The 18,746-nt window shown below is 40.2% G+C and overlaps 1 protein-coding gene across 8 annotated transcripts in view; it reads left to right on the top strand.

Annotated features, from left to right (window-relative positions):
• SNX3 (sorting nexin 3) overlaps nt 1-18,746 on the top strand; it is a 59,110-nt gene that overhangs the window by 25,063 nt on the left and 15,301 nt on the right. For 6 of the 8 annotated variants that reach the window (XR_003118976.1, XR_003118975.1, XM_025381927.1 and 3 more), the window contains exon 2: nt 13,798-13,893. The exons of 1 other annotated variant lie outside the window; for it this stretch is intronic. Coding sequence is in view for 5 of the 7 variants with exons in the window: in XM_025381927.1 (XP_025237712.1) it covers nt 13,798-13,893 (96 nt within the window). In the remaining 2 variants the exon portion in view is untranslated. Of the gene's footprint in view, nt 1-13,797; nt 13,894-14,519; nt 14,604-18,746 lie in introns of those variants that run through there. One more of the 8 variants, XM_025381929.1, reaches the window with a different exon arrangement.

Genomic DNA, 18,746 nt, shown 5'->3' with positions numbered 1-18,746 from the left:
CAATAAACATTCTTTGTGGAGCTTTATGAAAGGAGTAAAGTGTTGTAATGGCACTACTGTCAATCTGCAAATTTAAAGCATGCATGTGTGTAGTGTTCAATGTCATTGTCTAGTTGCTGTTATAGCTAATCACTCTGACTGGAAGAGTTTATTACTACATGTATCACTCATGTGTTAGAGAATTTAGACTTATTAAACATTCATTTTCATGTTTTTTATAGTTTTCCAGGTAATACTTCAAGCTTTGAAGAAACAGCTTAGTTTTGTTCTTTTATAATATAGGTGGCAAACTATTTTATATATATATAGAGAGAGAGAGAGGTAGAGAGAGAGACAGGGTATTGCTGTGTTGGCCAGCTTGGTATTGAACTCCTGACTTCAAGCAATCATTCTGCTTCAGCCTCCCAAAGTGCTGGGATTACAGGCACGAGCCATCATGCCCGGCCAAAACTGTTTCATACAACTATTCTTAGAGGTTTATTAAGTTATTTATTGTAGAGAGCAACTCAGTCTTAAATTACAGTTTTTATTTAGTATCTTACCTTTCTTTAGCGTAGAAAAACTTTAGCTCATTTTATCAGATTTCTAAATTATGAAGGAATTCTTTCCTTGCTGAATAATCCAGAATTAATTGACTTTTCTGTATTACTGAGGAACCTCAACTACTCAGAATATAATCAGAAGCTAATTAAGGAATTAGAAAAGAAGTAAAGAGCAAAGAGTTAAATAACAAGTCTTATATACTTTTTTTTTTTTTAAGGTAGAATCTCACTCTGTCGCCCAGGCTGGAGTGCAGTGCGTGATATCAGCTCACTGCAACCTCTGCTTCCCAGGTTCAAGCGATTCTTGTGCCTCAGTCTCCCGAGTAGCTGGGACTACAGGCATGTGCCACCATGCCTGGCTAATTTTGTATTTTTAGTAGAGACCGGGGTTTCACTATATTGGGCAGGCTAGTCGTGCTCTCCTGACCTCAAGTGGCATCCCAACATGCTGGGATTACAGGTGTGAGCCACTGCGCCTGGCCCAAGTCTACATACTTTTGAGTTACCAAGTTTTTAGAGATGAAATACTATCCTCTCATAATCTGCGTCTTATTTAGCATAACTCTACCAAAGTCAGGTTATTGCTTCAGTTGATTATTGCTATGTAAAAACCCTAAAAGTTGGTGACCAAAAACAGTTACAATTAAACATTCACTTCATTACAGTTCTACAGTTTGGTCAGGTCTTAGAAGTCATGACTTGTCTCTATTCCACTTGATATCTGTAGAGACACTTGACTGGGACTGGAGGATTTATTTTCGAGATAACTCAGTCATATGGCTGGCTGCCAGCTGGGAGCTCAGATGGGAATGTAGATCAGGTCCTCAGTTCTTCATGGGGAGAGCAAGACTTCTCACAGAATAACGGTGACAGGATCCCAAGAGAGAATGTCTTTATGAACAGATGTTCCAAGAGGACAGGCCCCAATTCACAAATGTTTGATCAAAGGCAGTCACATGGCCAAGCCAGTGTGAGAGAGGATACAGAACAATATTTAAATATTGAGTGTTATGGTTTATTGTAGGCTACTAAAGTAAAGTAGCTACTACTACTGCAGTGTTCTTCTCATTTTACAGCAAAGTAGCCTTTCTGGAGGACAACTTGAAGACTTAATATTTATAGTCTTTGGCCTAGGAATTTCACCTTTAGGGTTTATCCTAAGGAAAATATTTAAACTCCCTGGATCTGTATCAAGGCTTCATCTAGTTTTCATCCATAGCATTTTGCCCAGAGTTAGATAGCTGGTTAATGCAGGAATTAAGATTAAAACCAGATTTTCTAGTTCCAGAACTGTGTGCTTAATCATTGTACTATACAGCCTCTCACCCAGGGATGTCTATATATAATCATGTCAATGATATGAGAAGCTGATAATGTATTTAATAAAAGTAAGATTTGGGGGTTTTTTTTTGTTTTTTGTTTTTTTTTTTTGAGACGGAGTCTCGCTCTGTCGCCCGGGCTGGAGTGCAGTGGCCGGATCTCAGCTCACTGCAAGCTCCGCCTCCCGGGTTTACGCCATTCTCCTGCCTCAGCCTCCCAAGTAACTGGGACTACAGGCGCCCGCCATCTCGCCCGGCTAGTTTTTTGTATTTTTTAGTAGAGACGGGGTTTCACCGTGTTCGCCAGGATGGTCTCGATCTCCTGACCTCGTGATCCACCCGTCTCGGCCTCCCAAAGTGCTGGGATTACAGGCTTGAGCCACTGCGCCCGGCCAAGATTTGTATATATAAAAATCTAAAAGGCTGTATACTGAAATGGAATATCTACAAGCCAGTATGTATGTTTTTTAATTGTAAGGATATCTTTTATAAGTCCACCATGCAAACTCAGTATATTCACATGTATATGTTTTGTTTTGTTTTTTGTGACAGAGTCTCACTCTGTCGCCCAGGCTAGAGTGCAGTGGTGCAATTTAGGCTCACCACAACCTTCGCCTCCTGGGTTCAAGCGATTCTCCTGCCTCAGCCTCCGAGTAGCTGGAACTACAGGCATATGCCCCCGTGCCTGGTTAATTTTTATACTTTTGGTAGAGACAGGTTTTGCTATTTTGGCCAGGCTGGTTTTGAACTCCTGACCTCAGGTGATCCACCCGCCTCGGCCTCCCAAAGTGCTGGGATTATAAGCGTGAGCCACCGCACCCAGCTGTCACATGTATATGTTTTATATATATTTTAATTTTACCCTGATTCTCAAATACTGGTCTCCACCCTTTCATTCAAACATCAAAGAGCTATGTGATTGTGGTTGTAAATGCCACATGTAATGAATCTTGGAAGAGTATTCCATTCTCCCGTCCCCATCCCCCCTTCACACTGTAAATATAATGTAAATATAACCCTTGAGGAGGATGTTTTGAGATCCCTGTGGTCCATAGCTGCCTGATGCTCCATATGTAGAAGCTTAGAAAATACGAGTACTTACTGAATAGAGCTTCTTAACCAATATTCTTTAACTGGCTCCCACATCATAGTTTTACTTATAATGACTTTACACTCCATTCTCACAGTATTATTCCAAATCACTACCCTTAAAGAGGTAAAATATTATCGCCCATATCTGTCCCAGCTAAACCAGAATTACTTGGTGGTTGTACAAATTCTCAAGTTCCTACCCTCTTTCACATTTGTTAAGTCTAGGGCAGCAGTTATTCCCTCTGTCAGCCAGGCTGGAGTGCAGTGGAACAACCTTGGCTCACTGCAACCTCTGCCTCCCGGTCTCAAGCGATTCTCCTGCCTCAGCCTCCCGAGTTGCTGGAATTACAGGTGTGTGCCACCACGCCCGGCTAATTTTTGTATTTTTAGTAGAGACAGGGTTTTGCCATGTTGGCCAGGCTGGTCTCGAACTCCTAGGGCAGCAGTTCTTGACCCTGGATGCACTTGAGAATCATTTGAAAATGCTGATGTCCAGATTCCACCCTAGATCAGTTGCATGAGATTCTCTAGTTGGTGTCACTTGAGTGTGTTTCTTAGCATTGGACAAGTTGGGAAGATACAGAAAATAGTTTTGCATTTTAAAGATTGTCCAAAAAAGGTGTTAGACTATTAATAGACAGTTTTATTTCAGCATAAGCCTGTAGGATTATGTAAATCTGCATGAATTGTTATGAATGAATTTTCCTTTAAAATAGAATTATTATTGCACAGTTTCATTAGAGATTACTCATTGAAAACCTTGTGTGAGCTCTCCAGTGAGTCTTGTTGCTAATTCACAAATGAAGAATATGGGCAATGTAGGAAAATATCTGGAATTCCTTGGTTTATGCATTTAAGCTAGTCTAGATAATTCTCTACTGTTTTGGAAATTATACCATAAAGGATACTTCTTTTAAAATAACGAGGAATTGTATCACTGGAAGGCCATGTCCTTATTTTTTAAAGAAAGAAACCAAATACTTTGGCTTAGTGACAATCTACATTTCAAAGGTTCTCGGGACTAAAAGCTTATTCTTCATTTAAATGACTTCTTCTCAGCCTTATTAAGAGTTCATCTAGGTTATAAACCATATCTCCAGTTATTCATGCTGTTCCAGATTGGGTAAAACAGGTATCAAAAGTACTGAAGGGAGAAGTAATAGCTTAAGCACTTCTCAGTTTATCTTTTATCTCTAGATGTAGATATTTGGAGAAATGCGGCTGTTTAATGAGAACTGTAGTGGGGCATCCATTTACATCTCTTAGGATTGGTTGAATAGAGTATGGCCTATTGAGTATACTTTTGATGTTGTTGCCAGTCTCTTTTCAAATGTACACGTGACACTATCTGAAGAAATACTAGAAACACCTAGTAAACATTTTTCTAATATCTATTGTTAAGCTATATTCAGGTGATCACATTTTGAGGCTTGGTTTTCTGCTTGGCTATCAGTGATAATCAGGTAACATATAGGGTATCTGTGAGCTGCTGACTTTAATAGGTCAGCCTGTGTAAGTGTATAAGACCTACCTTTTTGGAGACCAATAATGTGGTAGTTTCTTATGCTTAGACTTGAAGGGAGCACTTGTTTTAGACCTCTATACCATGGTTTCAAAAATCTTTTCCTTAGTATGTAATGTCCATTTGCATTCCTGATGATCTTACCCTGTGTGATTAGTAATACTTTTTGTAGAAAATGGCTGGTTTAGTATCTGGCATACACATGTGTCTCTTAACATTTTACCACTTTGCAGTTTTGTTCCTGGTATATACAAATAGCAACAAAATAACATTGAACAATTCTCTTCAGGTTTTTAGTCTTGTTCTTTTCTAGTTCTTTGAATGTCCCAGGATCTTGTAATTATTTCATCACTTTTTCATGAGCCAAGCAAAATATATTCTCATCTTGCAAATGAAAAGCAAGATACCTACTAGCTTGAGCATTACCCTGAATTTCTCCAGAAGAGTACAAATATCGAAGTAGACTATAAACCCTTCTTTAATTCTGTTTATTAAATCAACAAATTGAGAACATACTGTACTTAATACATCTGTATATTAATACTGTATTTGGCAGGGAGTGGGGCTTTCCTTCAGTAAAGCAATCTCTCTCCTAATGGTTAAAGTTAGATAAATAACTTCACCTAAAAATGTGAATTCTCCAAGAAGCAGAGTTTATTCTGTGGTCTGATAGTTTTGTAAGTTCAAATTCGCTGGGCAAATTCTAAATGGCACTAAATTTTATTATGAAGGGCTGGTTCAAGAAAAAGGTATTAAAAGGTGGGGGAAAGATAACTATTGGAGGAATCTGACCTCTCCTTACCAAGTGACCCAGTCATGGGACAAACTGACATTATATGCCTTGTGATGTGATGCCTCAGAAAACATCAACATTCCTGCGGTTTAGGAACATTACTGCCAATAATGCATAACAAAACTGGTCATGAGGAAACAGACAAACCCAAATGTAGAATGTAGCTCAGATAGCTAGCCTGAACTCTTTATTGTCAATGTCTTCAATGACAACAAGGCAGGGGCGACTCTTCTAGGTTAAAGATGACTAAAGAAACAACGTGCAGTATATAATTCTTGAATATTCTAAAGCATAGGGAATGGTGGGAAATAAAACCGAAAAGTTTAAACTGCACTCTAAATATGGGGCTAAGGTGTCTACCTGTGACCTTGAGACATGGTTTATAACCTAGATGAACTCTTTTTTTTTTTTTTTTTTTTTTTTTGAGACGGAGTCTCGCTCTGTCACCCAGGCTGGAGTGCAGTGGCCGGATCTCAGCTCACTGCAAGCTCCGCCTCCCGGGTTTACGCCATTCTCCTGCCTCAGCCTCCCGAGTAGCTGGGACTACAGGCGCCCGCCATCTCGCCCGGCTATTTTTTGTATTTCTTAGTAGAGATGGGGTTTCACTGTGTTCGCCAGGATGGTCTCGATCTCCTGACCTCGTGATCCGCCCGTCTCGGCCTCCCAAAGTGCTGGGATTACAGGCTTGAGCCACCGCGCCCGGCCTAGATGAACTCTTAATAAGGCTGAGAAGAAGTCATTTAAATGAAGAATAAGCTTTTAGTCCAGAGAACCTTTGAAATGTGCAGTGGCTCACGCCGATAATCTCAGCACTTTGGGAGGTCGAGGTGGGGGGATCACAAGGTCAGGAGTTCAAGACCAGCCTGGCCAACATGGTGAAATCCCATCTCTACTAAAGATACAAAAAAATTAGCCAGGCATGGTAATGCGCGCCTGTAATCCCAGCTACGCGGAAGGCTGAGGCAGGAGGCAGAGGTTGCAGTGAGCTGAGATTGCGCCATTGCACTCCAGCCTGAGCGACAAGGCAAGACTCTGTCTCAAAAAAAAATAAAATAAAATAACCACCAGAGGTGGGAGGATCCCTCCAGCCCAAGTATCTGTCGTATGCTAGGATCTTGCCACTGTACTCCACCCTTGGCAACACAGCGAGACCCTCTGTTTTTTCCTGTCTTCTTTGATAATATTGGTAATCTATTTTATAGTTTTCCAAAGAAATGTTACTAAGTAGTGGTAACAGATTAGCATTTGGCAAATAACAATTAACAAAGGCATATTTTGAGTGTGGAATAAGATAGTTTTATAGACTCAGTGGATTCCAGGCAACGAACTTAACTTTTTTGAGATGCAGATAATTATAATTATCTGCTCTTTAAATGTTAGTTTGGGCCCTGACATTGCTTTAAGTGACTGTTAATATTGGGTTTCTTACATAGAACCCTTGAGAGCTATCCAGATTATTTGAGCCTCTGTCTTTGCTTCATATATATGATGAAACGTGATTTGCAGAACTTTTGAACTCCATGAACAAAACTGAAGTCTAAAGTAGTCCAGGGTTACTCAAACTCACTGTCTTCGGCATTTACTAATATATACCTATACAAATAGATGAAGGCTGTGGCTTACTTTTTGGTTCTTGCCCCATGCTATACTTTTGCTTGTCTCCCATCTTACCTGTCTGTGATCACTGTGCCCATATTGGCTGATCTATTGTTATTTCCCACAAATAACATATTTCTTGTATTTCCTACAAATACTATTTCATACAGATGGTTGTATTTGACGCTTTTACCTGTTAGGAAATAAAATGAACAGTAGCTAGGAAGAAAATTATGGCTTCCACTTCATACTCAGCCTGATACTAAGAAACTTCTCTTAAAATTGGGGGAAAATATGAATATTAGGGTGAGAGAATACTAAATCTTGCTGTTTAAATTTCAAAAGTTTTAGTCATCTTAAAGTAAGTTAACAATATTTAAGCCTGATTTACGTTTAATTTCAGAATTCATTCTTTCTGGATAAATCTAGAGCATTTAAAGTGACATCCAAGATAAAACCTTTAAGGGATTTTTGCTGTAATTTGCCTCAGTAGTCTGACTCTTGTCCATACACTTCAAAGCAGATAAACCTAAGAATTAACTAGAGCCATCTGTTCTTAATTCTACACCTTAAACCTACATGCAGCTCATCTGTGGCTTCTACTTCTGTGGTAACTTCTCTGTTCTATTTTTTCTGTTCATAGCTATCATTTTTCTATTCAAACATATTAACTCCCGGTGCTCACAGGTAGGCACCTTAGCCCTATATTTAGAGTCCAGTTTAAACTTTTCAGTTTTATTTCCCACCACTGCCTATGCTTTAGAATATTCAAGAAATATATACTAAATATACCCTGTACTTACTTCTTCTCTGCATTTAGCTCACACCATTGTCACCGTTTTCAACTGTCTTATAGTATGGCTAGCTCTGTCTTAAGAGAGTCCTGGCTGAGGCCATTGCACTCTAGCATGGGCAACAAGAGCGAAACTCTGTCTCAAAAACAAAACAAAAAAGAGTCCCGGCTGGCTGTATGCAGTGGCTCACACCTCAAATCCCAGCACTTTGGGAGGCTGAGGTGGAAGGATCCCTTGAGCCCAGGAGTTCAAGACCAGCCTGAGCAACTTAGGGAGACCCTGTCTCTAAAGGAAGGAAGGCAGGGAGGGAGGGGAAGCAGAGAGACTGAGGAAAGGAAAAAAAAGGAAGGGAAAGAATGAATGAATCCGGGCCAAATCAATTGTCAATTCCTTCGTGCTTTTTGTATTACACAAATGGTATTATGCTATGGAATATACTGTTCTGAAACTTTTTTTTTTTTCTTGAGGTGGAGTCTCACTCTGTTGCCCAAGCTGTAGTGCAGTGGCATGATCTCACCTCACTGCAACCTCCGCCTCCCGGGTTCAAGCGATTATCCTGCCACAGCCTCCCGAGTAGCAGAAATTATAGGCTCGTGCCACCTCGCCCAGCTAATGTTTGTATTTTTAGTAGAGATGGGGTTTCACTGTGTTGGCCAGGCTGGTCTTGAACTCCTGACCTCAAGTGAGCCACCCGCCTCGGCCTCTCAAAGTGCTGGGATTTGAGGCATGAGCCACCGCGCCCGGCCTGAAACTTTTTATGTGTCATACATTCTAGACAGCTTTTCTGATTAACCTAGGGCTGAGTTATATTTTGTAAAAGGCTGTGTAATGTAAGTTTGTAATGTAAGATTTATTGTTTCTGGTCTTTTTTTTTTTCTATTACAAACAATGCTGAAATATTTTTGTATGTGTGGAAATATTTGTAGGATTAATTCCCATTGAAATTGTTCATTCAAAAGTTATGTACATTTAATACAGTAATGGATAATGTATTCACCAAAATGCCCCCCCTCCTTTTTTTTTTTTGAGACAGTCTCCCTCTGTCACCCAGGCTGAAGTGCAGTGAGTGATGTGATCACAGCTCATGCAGCCTCAGTCTTGAAGGCTGAAGCCGTCCTGACACCTTATCCTCCTACTACAGGCATGTGCCACCATGCCCAGCTAATTTTTTTTTTTTTTTTTAGCAGAGTTTTGCTCTTGTTGCCCAGGCTGGAGTGCAATGGCGCGATCTTGGTTCACTGTAGTCTCCACCTCCCGGGTTCAAGCAATTCTGCCTCAGCATCCCAAGTAGCTGGGCTTACAGGCACCCGCCACCACGCCTGGCTGATTTTTGTATTTTTAGTATAGACAGGGTTTCACCACGTTGGCCAGGCTGTTTGCGAACTCCTGACCTCAGATGATCCGCCCACCTTGGCCTCCCAAAGTACAGGGATTACAGGCTTGAGCCATCATGCCCAGCCAGTTTGTAGTCTTTTTAACCATGGAAATTCAACTTTTTATGTGCTTATTTTCTAACCTCCTTGGTTGGTATATGTTTCATAAGGGCCAGGTCTGCATCTTATTCATCATTATAAATAATGATTCTACCTTATCTAGCATGGTGCCTTTTATAGATGATCAGTAAATAATAGTTTAGTCCTCCTGAAGCTGTAGGTAAAAAACCTCTCCCTTCAGTCATTTTATAAAAGTTGAATAAGTTGAAAGTGACCAATCACAGGAGTTTCAGCAGTGAACAAACAACAACAAAAAACCCCCACATTTTCCACTTACTTATTTTAATCGGTGACGTTGAATTACAAGTCCTTGTAATCATCAGGAAGATGTTTAACAAGCTAAGTTAACCACTGCATATGTAATGGGCAAGTGATGTTCGAATTTCTTGATGTGACTTTAAACTCTAAAGAAGTCCTCATGCAAAAAGAAATCATAACCAGTTAAGAAAACTAAAAGAACTTTCTTAAGCTAATCATGATCCTCTTTAAGTATATAAACTATCAAACTATTAGCTAATCATAGAAGGGAAAGGACTTTTCCCCCATCACCCCTCCCCTTTCTATTAGAGTGAATCAGATATAATCATGATTGTGTCAAAAGTTCAAAAGGGAAAATGGAAGGTAAAATGAGCTGAATTGGCACTCTTCTCTCAACATTGTACCTGTAAGCTTGATATGTTGTTTCAGAGATTAACTTTATAGACTTCCGTACCCAGAAGTATGAAAATTCTTAGGGGACTCTTTTCACAAGCTTGATCTTAACGTATTTGAATAAAGAGAGCAGTTAATCCCCTTTGTAAAGTAATTTGAGAGGAGGGAATTCAGAATGTAAAATCTCACCTGCAGAAAACACTCAGCTCTGTAAAGGCCTTTTTATCTTTAAGACACTTACAAAGACTTAATATTTTAATGCGGAAGGGTGAACTTGGTTAAAAAGCCAATAGGTGAAATTAGAGAGAAATAATCCAGTGCTTTCTTTCTGGGAATTATTCTACTCTCCAGGGGACCTAATTTTATTCCCTGTGGGGAATGAGAATACCCTCTGTACAACAAGCCAGCATCTTTAAATATAAGCTTGACTTTTAGTATAATACGAGTCTTGTTAGGTGCAATTATTTCCTTAGTCATTAATACAATGAACAAATGTTGTGGTTACCTGGGAAAGAAAATTCAAGTGCTTTTAAATCTCTTGTGAGATTTGGTTTCATGCTTGAAACCTATACGCTGTTATGCCCAATAGCATCTGTTGAGAATTCTAAGCTATAAGGTATACAACATAGAGAAGTTAATACACTTAGGAAAAAATTGAGACCACTACAAAATGGATGTAAGGTCCTTAATAAAAAGCTTTTATTGTGTTGAGTGACAGCTATTTACCAGTGGCATTAAGCTTAACAAATAGGTGGAACTTTCTTAGGAGTTAATATTACAAGATGATGTCCCTGTGTACACAGTAGGAAGCCAGTCTTTCCTTCAGGTGGCACTTAACTTTTTTCTTCCAATTGTAAAACACTTTGCAGTTCTATGCAAATTCTGTGCTAATTAATTCAAGGTCTGAATTAACAGACAGAATATAATCTAAGAGAATATATAGTGTTGAGTAGTATTTTTGGTGTAGTATGGCATTAGTTATTGTGTTAAGTCATTTCTGTCACCTACAAACTCTGTGATATTTTAAAATCTTTTTGGCTGGGCACGGTGGCTCATGCCTGTAATCCCAGCTCTTTGGGAGTCCAGTATAGGTGGATTCCTTGTACTCAGGAGTTCAAGACCAGCCTGAGCAACATGGTGAAACCCTGTCTCTACCAAAAGTACAAAAATTAGCCAGGTGTGATGGCATGTGCCTGTAGGCTGAGCTACCCAGGGGGTTGAGGTGGGAGAAATCACTTGACCCTGCTGTGATCATGCCGCTGCTCTCCAGCCTGGGTTAGAGTGAGATCCTGTCTCAAATAAAATAAAATCTATCTTCTTTTTTTTTTTTTTTTTTTTTTTGAGAGAGGGTCTCGTTCATTGCCCATGCTGGAGTGCAGTGGTACAATCACAGTTCACTACAGTCTTGAACTCCTGGGTTCAAGAGATCCTCCTACCTCAGCATCCCAAGTAGTTAGGACCACAGGCACATGCCACCATGCCCAGTAAATTTATTTTATTTTTTGTATAGATGGAATCTTTTTATGTTTCCCAGGCTGGTAACTCTTGGCGTCAAGCAGTCCTCCCACCTCAGCCTCCCAGAGCACTAGGATTACAGGCATGAGCCACCGTGCCAGGCCTGAAATCTCTTCTTAATTATAAAATACTGGTCTCATACCACTCCTAATAGTCTTTAGTGTCTTTAGTCATAAACCATTTTTTATTGGATTTGGTAACATCTTTTTTTTTTTTTTTTTGAGTCAGAGTCTTGCTGTCACTCGGGCTGGAGTGCAGTGGAGCGATCTTTGGCTCACTGCCACCTCCACCTCCCGGGTTCAAGCAGTTCTCCTGCCTCAGCCTCCCAAGTAGCTGGGATTACAGGCGCCCGCCACCATGCCCAGCTAAGTTTTATATTTTTAGTGGAGACGGGGTTTCACCGTATTGGTCAGGCTATTGGTCAGGCTGATCTCTTGCTGGTCTCGAACTCCTGACCTCGTGATCCTCCCACCTCGGCCTCCCAAAGAGCTGGGATTACAGACGTGAGCCACCCCGCCAGGCCTAGCATATTTTTTCTTTAAAAGGAATCCAGTAAAAGATAATAGAAATCTTTCTTGTTACTTTTTTTTAAATGTAGAAGTTGACTGAAGTGGCAACAAGTAGCCTTTGCAATCTTATAAAGAACAAAGTCTCCAGAAATTTTCTTACATTCTGGTGTAACTTCCAAGTACTGGGTGTTATGTTTTCGGTTCTTGCCCTCGCTTTTAAAGCTCTGGGTTTATGAGCTTGGTCTACTGAGTACGATTTAATTTCCTACTAGTGGTAAGACCACAGACACTTTATGCAGCACTTTCCCTGCTGTTTTTGGCATTTTTTAGGTGGCCGTTAAGAATAATGTTTTATTTAGGTCTTTTTTTATACAAGATCTAATCTAGTCCTCTTAACAAAATATTTTGTTTTCATTTAAAAGTAGCTAAGTGGGCGGGTTACGGTGGCTCACGCCTGTAATCCCAGCACTTTGGGAGGCTGAGGTGGGTGGATCATGAGGCCAGGAGATGGAGACCATCCTGGCTTAACACGGTGAAACCCGTCTCCACTAAAAATACAAAAAATTAGCCGGGCGTGGCAGCTGGGCCTGTAGTCCCAGCTACTTGGGAGGCTGAGGCAGGAGAATGGCATGACCCTAGGCTGCGGAGCTTGCAGTGAGCCGAGATCGTGCCACTGCACTCCAGCCTGGGCAACAGAGCAGACTCTGTCTCAAAAACTAAAATAAAGTAAAGTGAGCCAGCACAGTGGTATGACCCTGCAGTCCCAGCTACCTGGGAGGCCAAGGCGAGAGGATTGCTTGAGCCTAGGAGTTTAAATCCAGCCTGGGCAATGCAGTGAGACCCTCTCTCTGGGAGAAGAAAAAGAATTTCTACATCAATGGGCAGTGATAGGCATTGAGACATAAGTTGGGGTTTTGCTATAATGAATGAGCACCAAGAAAATTAAATTTTAAAATTGAAAAGGTTAGTTGTATTTCCCCTATGAGGACTGTTTGCTGAGGTACTAGCTAGAAGAATAGTCAAGAGCTAACCTTTTTTCACCCCTGCTTAGTTGACATTTTTAAAGCTCACCAAAATAATAAGAAAATGACCTACATTTATGCAGATAGCCGCAGGCAGAATGACATCCAAAAGCATGCATGCAAAGGTACATTTAAAAGTTGTATTCTTGTGTAAATACTTTTAAAGAACTAGTGGGCCAGGCAGTGGCTCAGGCCTGTAAGCCTAGCACTCTGGGAGACTGAGGCGGCAGATCACGTGAGATCACGAATTTGTGATCAGCCTGGCCAACATGGTGAAACCCCGCCTGTACTAAAAATACAAGAAAATTAGCCAGGCCTGGTGGCAGGTGCCTGTAATCCCAGCTACTTGGGAGGCTGAGGCAGGAGAATCACTTGAACCCAGGAGGCGTAGGTTGCAGTGAGCCAAGATCGCATCTCTGCCTGGGCGACAGAGCGAGACTCTGTCTCAGAAAAAAAAAAGAACTAGCAAAGTTTTTTTTGTTATGGGTAAAAGGTCATCTTAAAAACCTCATGATTTCGGCCGGGTGTGGTGGCTCATGCCTGTAATCCCAGCACTTTGGGAGGCCGAGGTGGGCAGATCACCTGAGGTCAGGAGTTCAAGACCAGCCTGGACAACATGGTAAAACCCCATCTCTACAAAAATACAAAAATTAGCTGGGCATGATGGTGGGTGCCTGTAATCCCAGCTACTCGGGAGGCTGAGGTGGAGAAATCACTTGAACCTGGGAGGTGGAGGTTGCAGTGAGCCGAGATCGTGCCATTGCACTCCAGCCTAGGCAACAAAGCGAGATTCTGTCCCAAAAAAAAGAAAAAGAAAGTCATGATTTCTTTTGGTAAGGTAATCAGATTTGCCATATTATCAATTGGCAAGCCTAGATTCCCCCATTCCTCCATTTTTTTGACGTTTCCTTAATGTACTTCAATTTAGGAGTAACTTTTTTTGTTTCAGACAAATCTTCCTATTTTCAAGCTGAAAGAATCTACTGTTAGAAGAAGATACAGTGACTTTGAATGGCTGCGAAGTGAATTAGAAAGAGAGAGCAAGGTAAGAATGATTCGAAATGCGGTTTTAAAGCAAAACATTCCAAGTTTTAATGTTTAATATTTCTCAGGAAAATGATCTTGAATAAAATGGGTAAAAGCAAATGTGATTTCTTTTTTTCAAATAGTTCGATGTCATTTTATAGAGGTAGAGTCTTTGTAAATTTTCCTTAGAACTCTTTCTCTTGTCTACTTTGGCTCAGTTGAGGTCTTTGCTGACTCACACTTGAATAACACTTCTTAGAATCTTCTTGCTATTACTTCCTTCCTTTCCCTCATCGTCCTATTCCATCTTCCTCTCTCCACACACTTAAGCCAGGTTTCTCTTTCTCAGTACATTTTATAAATGTCAGTGTATTTCCAATTTTGTTTTACTGACACATAAGTTTTTTTCATCACACATGTTCATGTAACAGAAGTTTCATAAAGCAGTAAAAGACCTCACTCTGTGTGATATATGTTGATACTCTTCAGATTAGCGTTTTTAAATGATAGCCGTGATCCACTAGTGGGTTGCTGCCTGCAATTTAAAAACACTGTTACATGCCTGATCTTCTTAGAATAGAATTTGGTAGCTTTGGCTTCAAAATAAGTTAAAGCAAGGTCTCACTCTGATGTCTCTCATTTCAGCCCTGCCTCAGAATGACATCAGAGGCAAGGAGTCATGGAAGGACATGGTATGCTCAGAATGATGAAAAGTTATTTTGTGACTAGAAAGTAGGTGAAAAGAAGTGGGTATGGTAGGAGTCCTGAACTAGATGAAGGCTAGTTTGTACTCATTTCTCAAGTTTAATAAGGGTTTTGGTTTTTGTTTTTTTTTTTCTGTTTCTAGCTTAAAAATGGCTGCATAAGAGCACAAAATATGCAGATAATAGCATTCCAACAAAAATATAAAGAAGGCCAAGCATGGTGGCTCATGCCTATAATCCCAGTACTTTGGTAGGCTGAGTCAGGAGGATCTCCTGAGCCCAGGAGTTCAAGACCAGCCTGGGCAACATTGTGAGTCGCGCCCCATCTCTTCCAAAATGTTTAAATAGGAATAAAACTAGAAATACAAAATCCATGTTAAGAAAGCTCTAAAACTTTACCAGAAAAAATAAGACCTAAATAAAGAGCGACCAGGTACAGTGGCTTACGCCTATAATCCCAGCACTTTGGGAGGCCAACGCCAATGGATCACTTACGCTCAGGAGTTCGAGACCAGCCTGGGCAACATGCGAAACCCCATCGCTACCAAAAATACAAAAATTAGCCAGGCATGGTGACATGCACCTGTAGTCCCAGCACTCAGGAGGCTGAGGCAAGAGGATCACTTGAGCCCAGGAGGCAGAGATTGAAGTGAGCTGTAGTCTCACAGCTGCACTCCAGCATGGGCACCAGAGCCAGACCCTGTCTAAAAAAAAAAAAAAAAAAAAAAAGTGTGATACTGTATTCATTGTAATACTGTGTTCCTCGTTTGGAATATTTACTTTTGAAGATTTGTTTATTTTATGAACATTTTAGAGAGCTCGTTCTTTGTGTTCTAGGAGTTATGGGTAGAGCTATGAACAAATTAAGGTCCCCTCTTTTATGGTGCTTATATCTTATTAGGCAAATTGCGGCGGGGAGGGGGTTGTTGAAGAGAAGGCAGGAAAAATGTAGTAAAATATATAGATGTCATATGATGAGAAGCTCTAAAAAAAAATAAGACAAAGCTAAACTAAGGGAAGTAGGAAGTGCCAGGGGAGCCACTCTCATATAGAGCGCAGGGAAGGCCTCGCTCTAGGTGACATTAGCAAAGACCTGCATGAAGCAGTATCTTCTAACTTATTTATAAATTCATAAGATTCTAGTAGAAATTTCAGTAGGGGTGTTTATAAACTTGCAGATTTATATATGAGCTTTAGAATCAGTAAAAACTCAAGAATAACCAAAAAATATTTTCAGTATATAGTGGGCAGCAGGTGTTTGTTCTACCAGACGTCAAAACATATCTTAAAGCTGTAGTAATTCAAACAATGTGGTGTAGTCATATGGCACTTAATGATGAGAATACATTTTAAGAAATGCATCCTTAGGTGATTTCATTGTTTGTGCAAACATCATATGAGTATACTCACACAAACGCAGGTGGTGTAGCCTGCTACACACCTAGGCTATATGGTACAGCTTATTGCTCCTAGACTACAAGCCTATCCAACATGTTACTGTACTGAATACTACAGGCAGTTGTAACACAGTGGGAAGCATTTGTGCATCTAAACATAGAAAAGATATGGTAAAAAATACAGAGTGGAAGAATTTTTTTTTTTTTTTAAAGCACTGACAATTTTTTAAATGGTACACCTGTATAGGGCACTTAACCATAAATGGAGCTTGCAGGATTGAAAGTTGTTCTGGGTGAGTCAGCGAGTACGTGGCAAGTGAATGTGAAGACCTAGGACATTCCTGTTTATTACTGCAGGCTTTATAAACACTGTACATTGAAATTTATAAAATATTTTTCTTCAATAATTAATCTTAGCTTAGTTTTTAAACTTTTTACTTTAACTCTTTGACTCTTGTAATTTAACACTTACCTTAAAACACAAACGTATTGAACAACTGTACAAAAATATGTTCTTTATATTCTTATTTTATAAGCTGTTCTCTATTTAAAATTTTTTTAACTTTTTCTTAAAAATCAAGTCACAAATATACATAGGAGCCTAGGCCTGCACACAATCAGGATCACCAAGACATTTCTAGGCAATAGGAATTTTTTACCTCCATTATAATCTCATGGCACAACCATTATTATCTTATGTGGTCCATCTCTGATGGAAACTGTTATGCAGTGTATATTGCTTTAGGTTGGGCAGATAGATGAGTGGAATGTAATAGAGTTTAGACTTTGACCCATGTATTTATAGGGAATTTAGTTCATAACAAAAATAACATTATCATTCAGTGGGAAAGGAATTCAGCAAATGGAGTTGAAATATTTGTCTATTAGGAAATAAAGATTTGTATCTCACTATATACAAATTACAGATGGTTAGGAGATTGATAGATTAATTGATTGACAGAGTCTTGCTCTGTTGCCCAAGCTGGAATGCAGTGGTGTGATCATAGCATACTATAACATCCTCCAACTCCTGGTCTCAAGTGATTGTCCTGCCTCAGCCTCCCAAGTAGCTGGGACTACAGGCATGAGCCACCATGTCCAGCTAATTTTTAGAATTTTTTTGTAAGAACGGGGTTTCACTATGTTGCCCAGGCTGGTCTCGAACTCCTGGCCTCAATCCTCCTGCCTTGGCCTCCCAAAGTGCTGGAATTACAGGCATGAGCCACCACACCTAGCTGAGAAGTGTCTTGATTCATAGGCTTTGGGCTTTGCTTCACATACCATGTGGCACACTGGAAATGTTTAATAAACTTTTGCTGAATAGTATATTTTGCTTTTTAAAATTATTATTATTTTTATTTTTACCATGTTAGCAAGACGGTCTCGGTCTCCTGGCCTCGTGATCTGCCCACCTTGGCCTCCCAAAGTGCTGGGATTACAGGCGTGAGCTACCCCGCCCGGCCGCTTTTGTTTTTAGTAACAGCTTTATTGAGATATAATTCACATACCATGCTCTTCACCCATTTGAAGTGTATAATTCACTGGTTGTTAATATGTTCGCAGAGTTGTGCAACCATCACTATTTTAGAGCACTATTCAATTTCAGAGCATTTTTATCACCCATTAAAAGAAACCCTGTCCCCATTAGTAGTCACTACTGATTTTTCCCCAACCCTTCTTCACTCAGCCTGAGACAACCACCTGCTAGTCTCCTTTCTCTGTGGATTTGCCCATTCTGGACATACATAAATGGAAGCCCAGAATATGTGATCTTTTGGGTCTGGCTTCTTTCACTTAACATGTTTTCACAGTTCATGCTTTTCTAACATGCATCAGTACTTCATTTTGTTTTATTCCTAAATAATATCCTATTGTATGCTTATACCACATTTTATTTATCCACTTATTTGGTGGACATTTGGTTCTACTTTTTGGCTGTTTTTAGTAGTGCTGCTGTGAACATTTATGCATAGGTTTCTGTCTACATGTGTTTTCATTTCTGTTCAGTATATACCTACCAGTACATTGCTGGGTCATATCATAACTCTTTTTAACCTTTCGAGGAATTGGCAGACTGTTTTTCCAAAGCAGCTGCATGATTTTAACATTCTTTTTTTTTTTTTTTTTTTTTTTGAGACGGAGTCTCGCTCTGTCGCCCAGGCTGGATTGCAGTGGCCCGATCTCGGCTCACTGCAAGCTCCGCCTCCTGGGTTCACGCCATTCTCCTGCCTGAGCCTCCGGAGTAGCTGGGACTACAGGCGCCCGCCACCATGCCCGGCTAGTTTTTTGTATCTTTTAGTAGAGACGGGGTTTCATCGTGTTAGCCAGGATGGTCTCGATCGCCTGACCTCGTGATCCGCCCGTCTCGGCCTCCCAAAGTGCTGGGATTACAGGCTTGAGCCACCGCGCCCGGCCGATTTTAACATTCTTACAAGCAATGTGAAGTTCTACTTTTCTCCACATCCCTACTAATTAATTGCCTGTCTTCTTTATTATATTGCCTGTCTTCTTTATTATAGCTATCCTACCGTTCGTGAAGGGGTATTGCATTGTGGTTTTGATTTTTATTTCTCTGATGGCCACTAATGTTGATTTTTTTTCATGTACTTACTGGCCGTTTATGTATCTTCTTTGGAGAAATCTTTATTGAGATCTTTTGCCTTTTTAAATGGGTTCATCTTTTTTATTGTAGAGTTATGTCGAGAACATATAAGACTCTTAGAGTTCCCTATCAGATACATATTTTGCATGTATCTCCCAGTCTGTGGGCT

This window comes from Theropithecus gelada, chromosome 4 (assembly GCF_003255815.1).
Source record: "Theropithecus gelada isolate Dixy chromosome 4, Tgel_1.0, whole genome shotgun sequence".
In the NCBI taxonomy this organism is placed as follows: Eukaryota; Metazoa; Chordata; class Mammalia; order Primates; family Cercopithecidae; genus Theropithecus; species Theropithecus gelada.
This window is presented reverse-complemented; position numbering and strand designations above follow the sequence as displayed.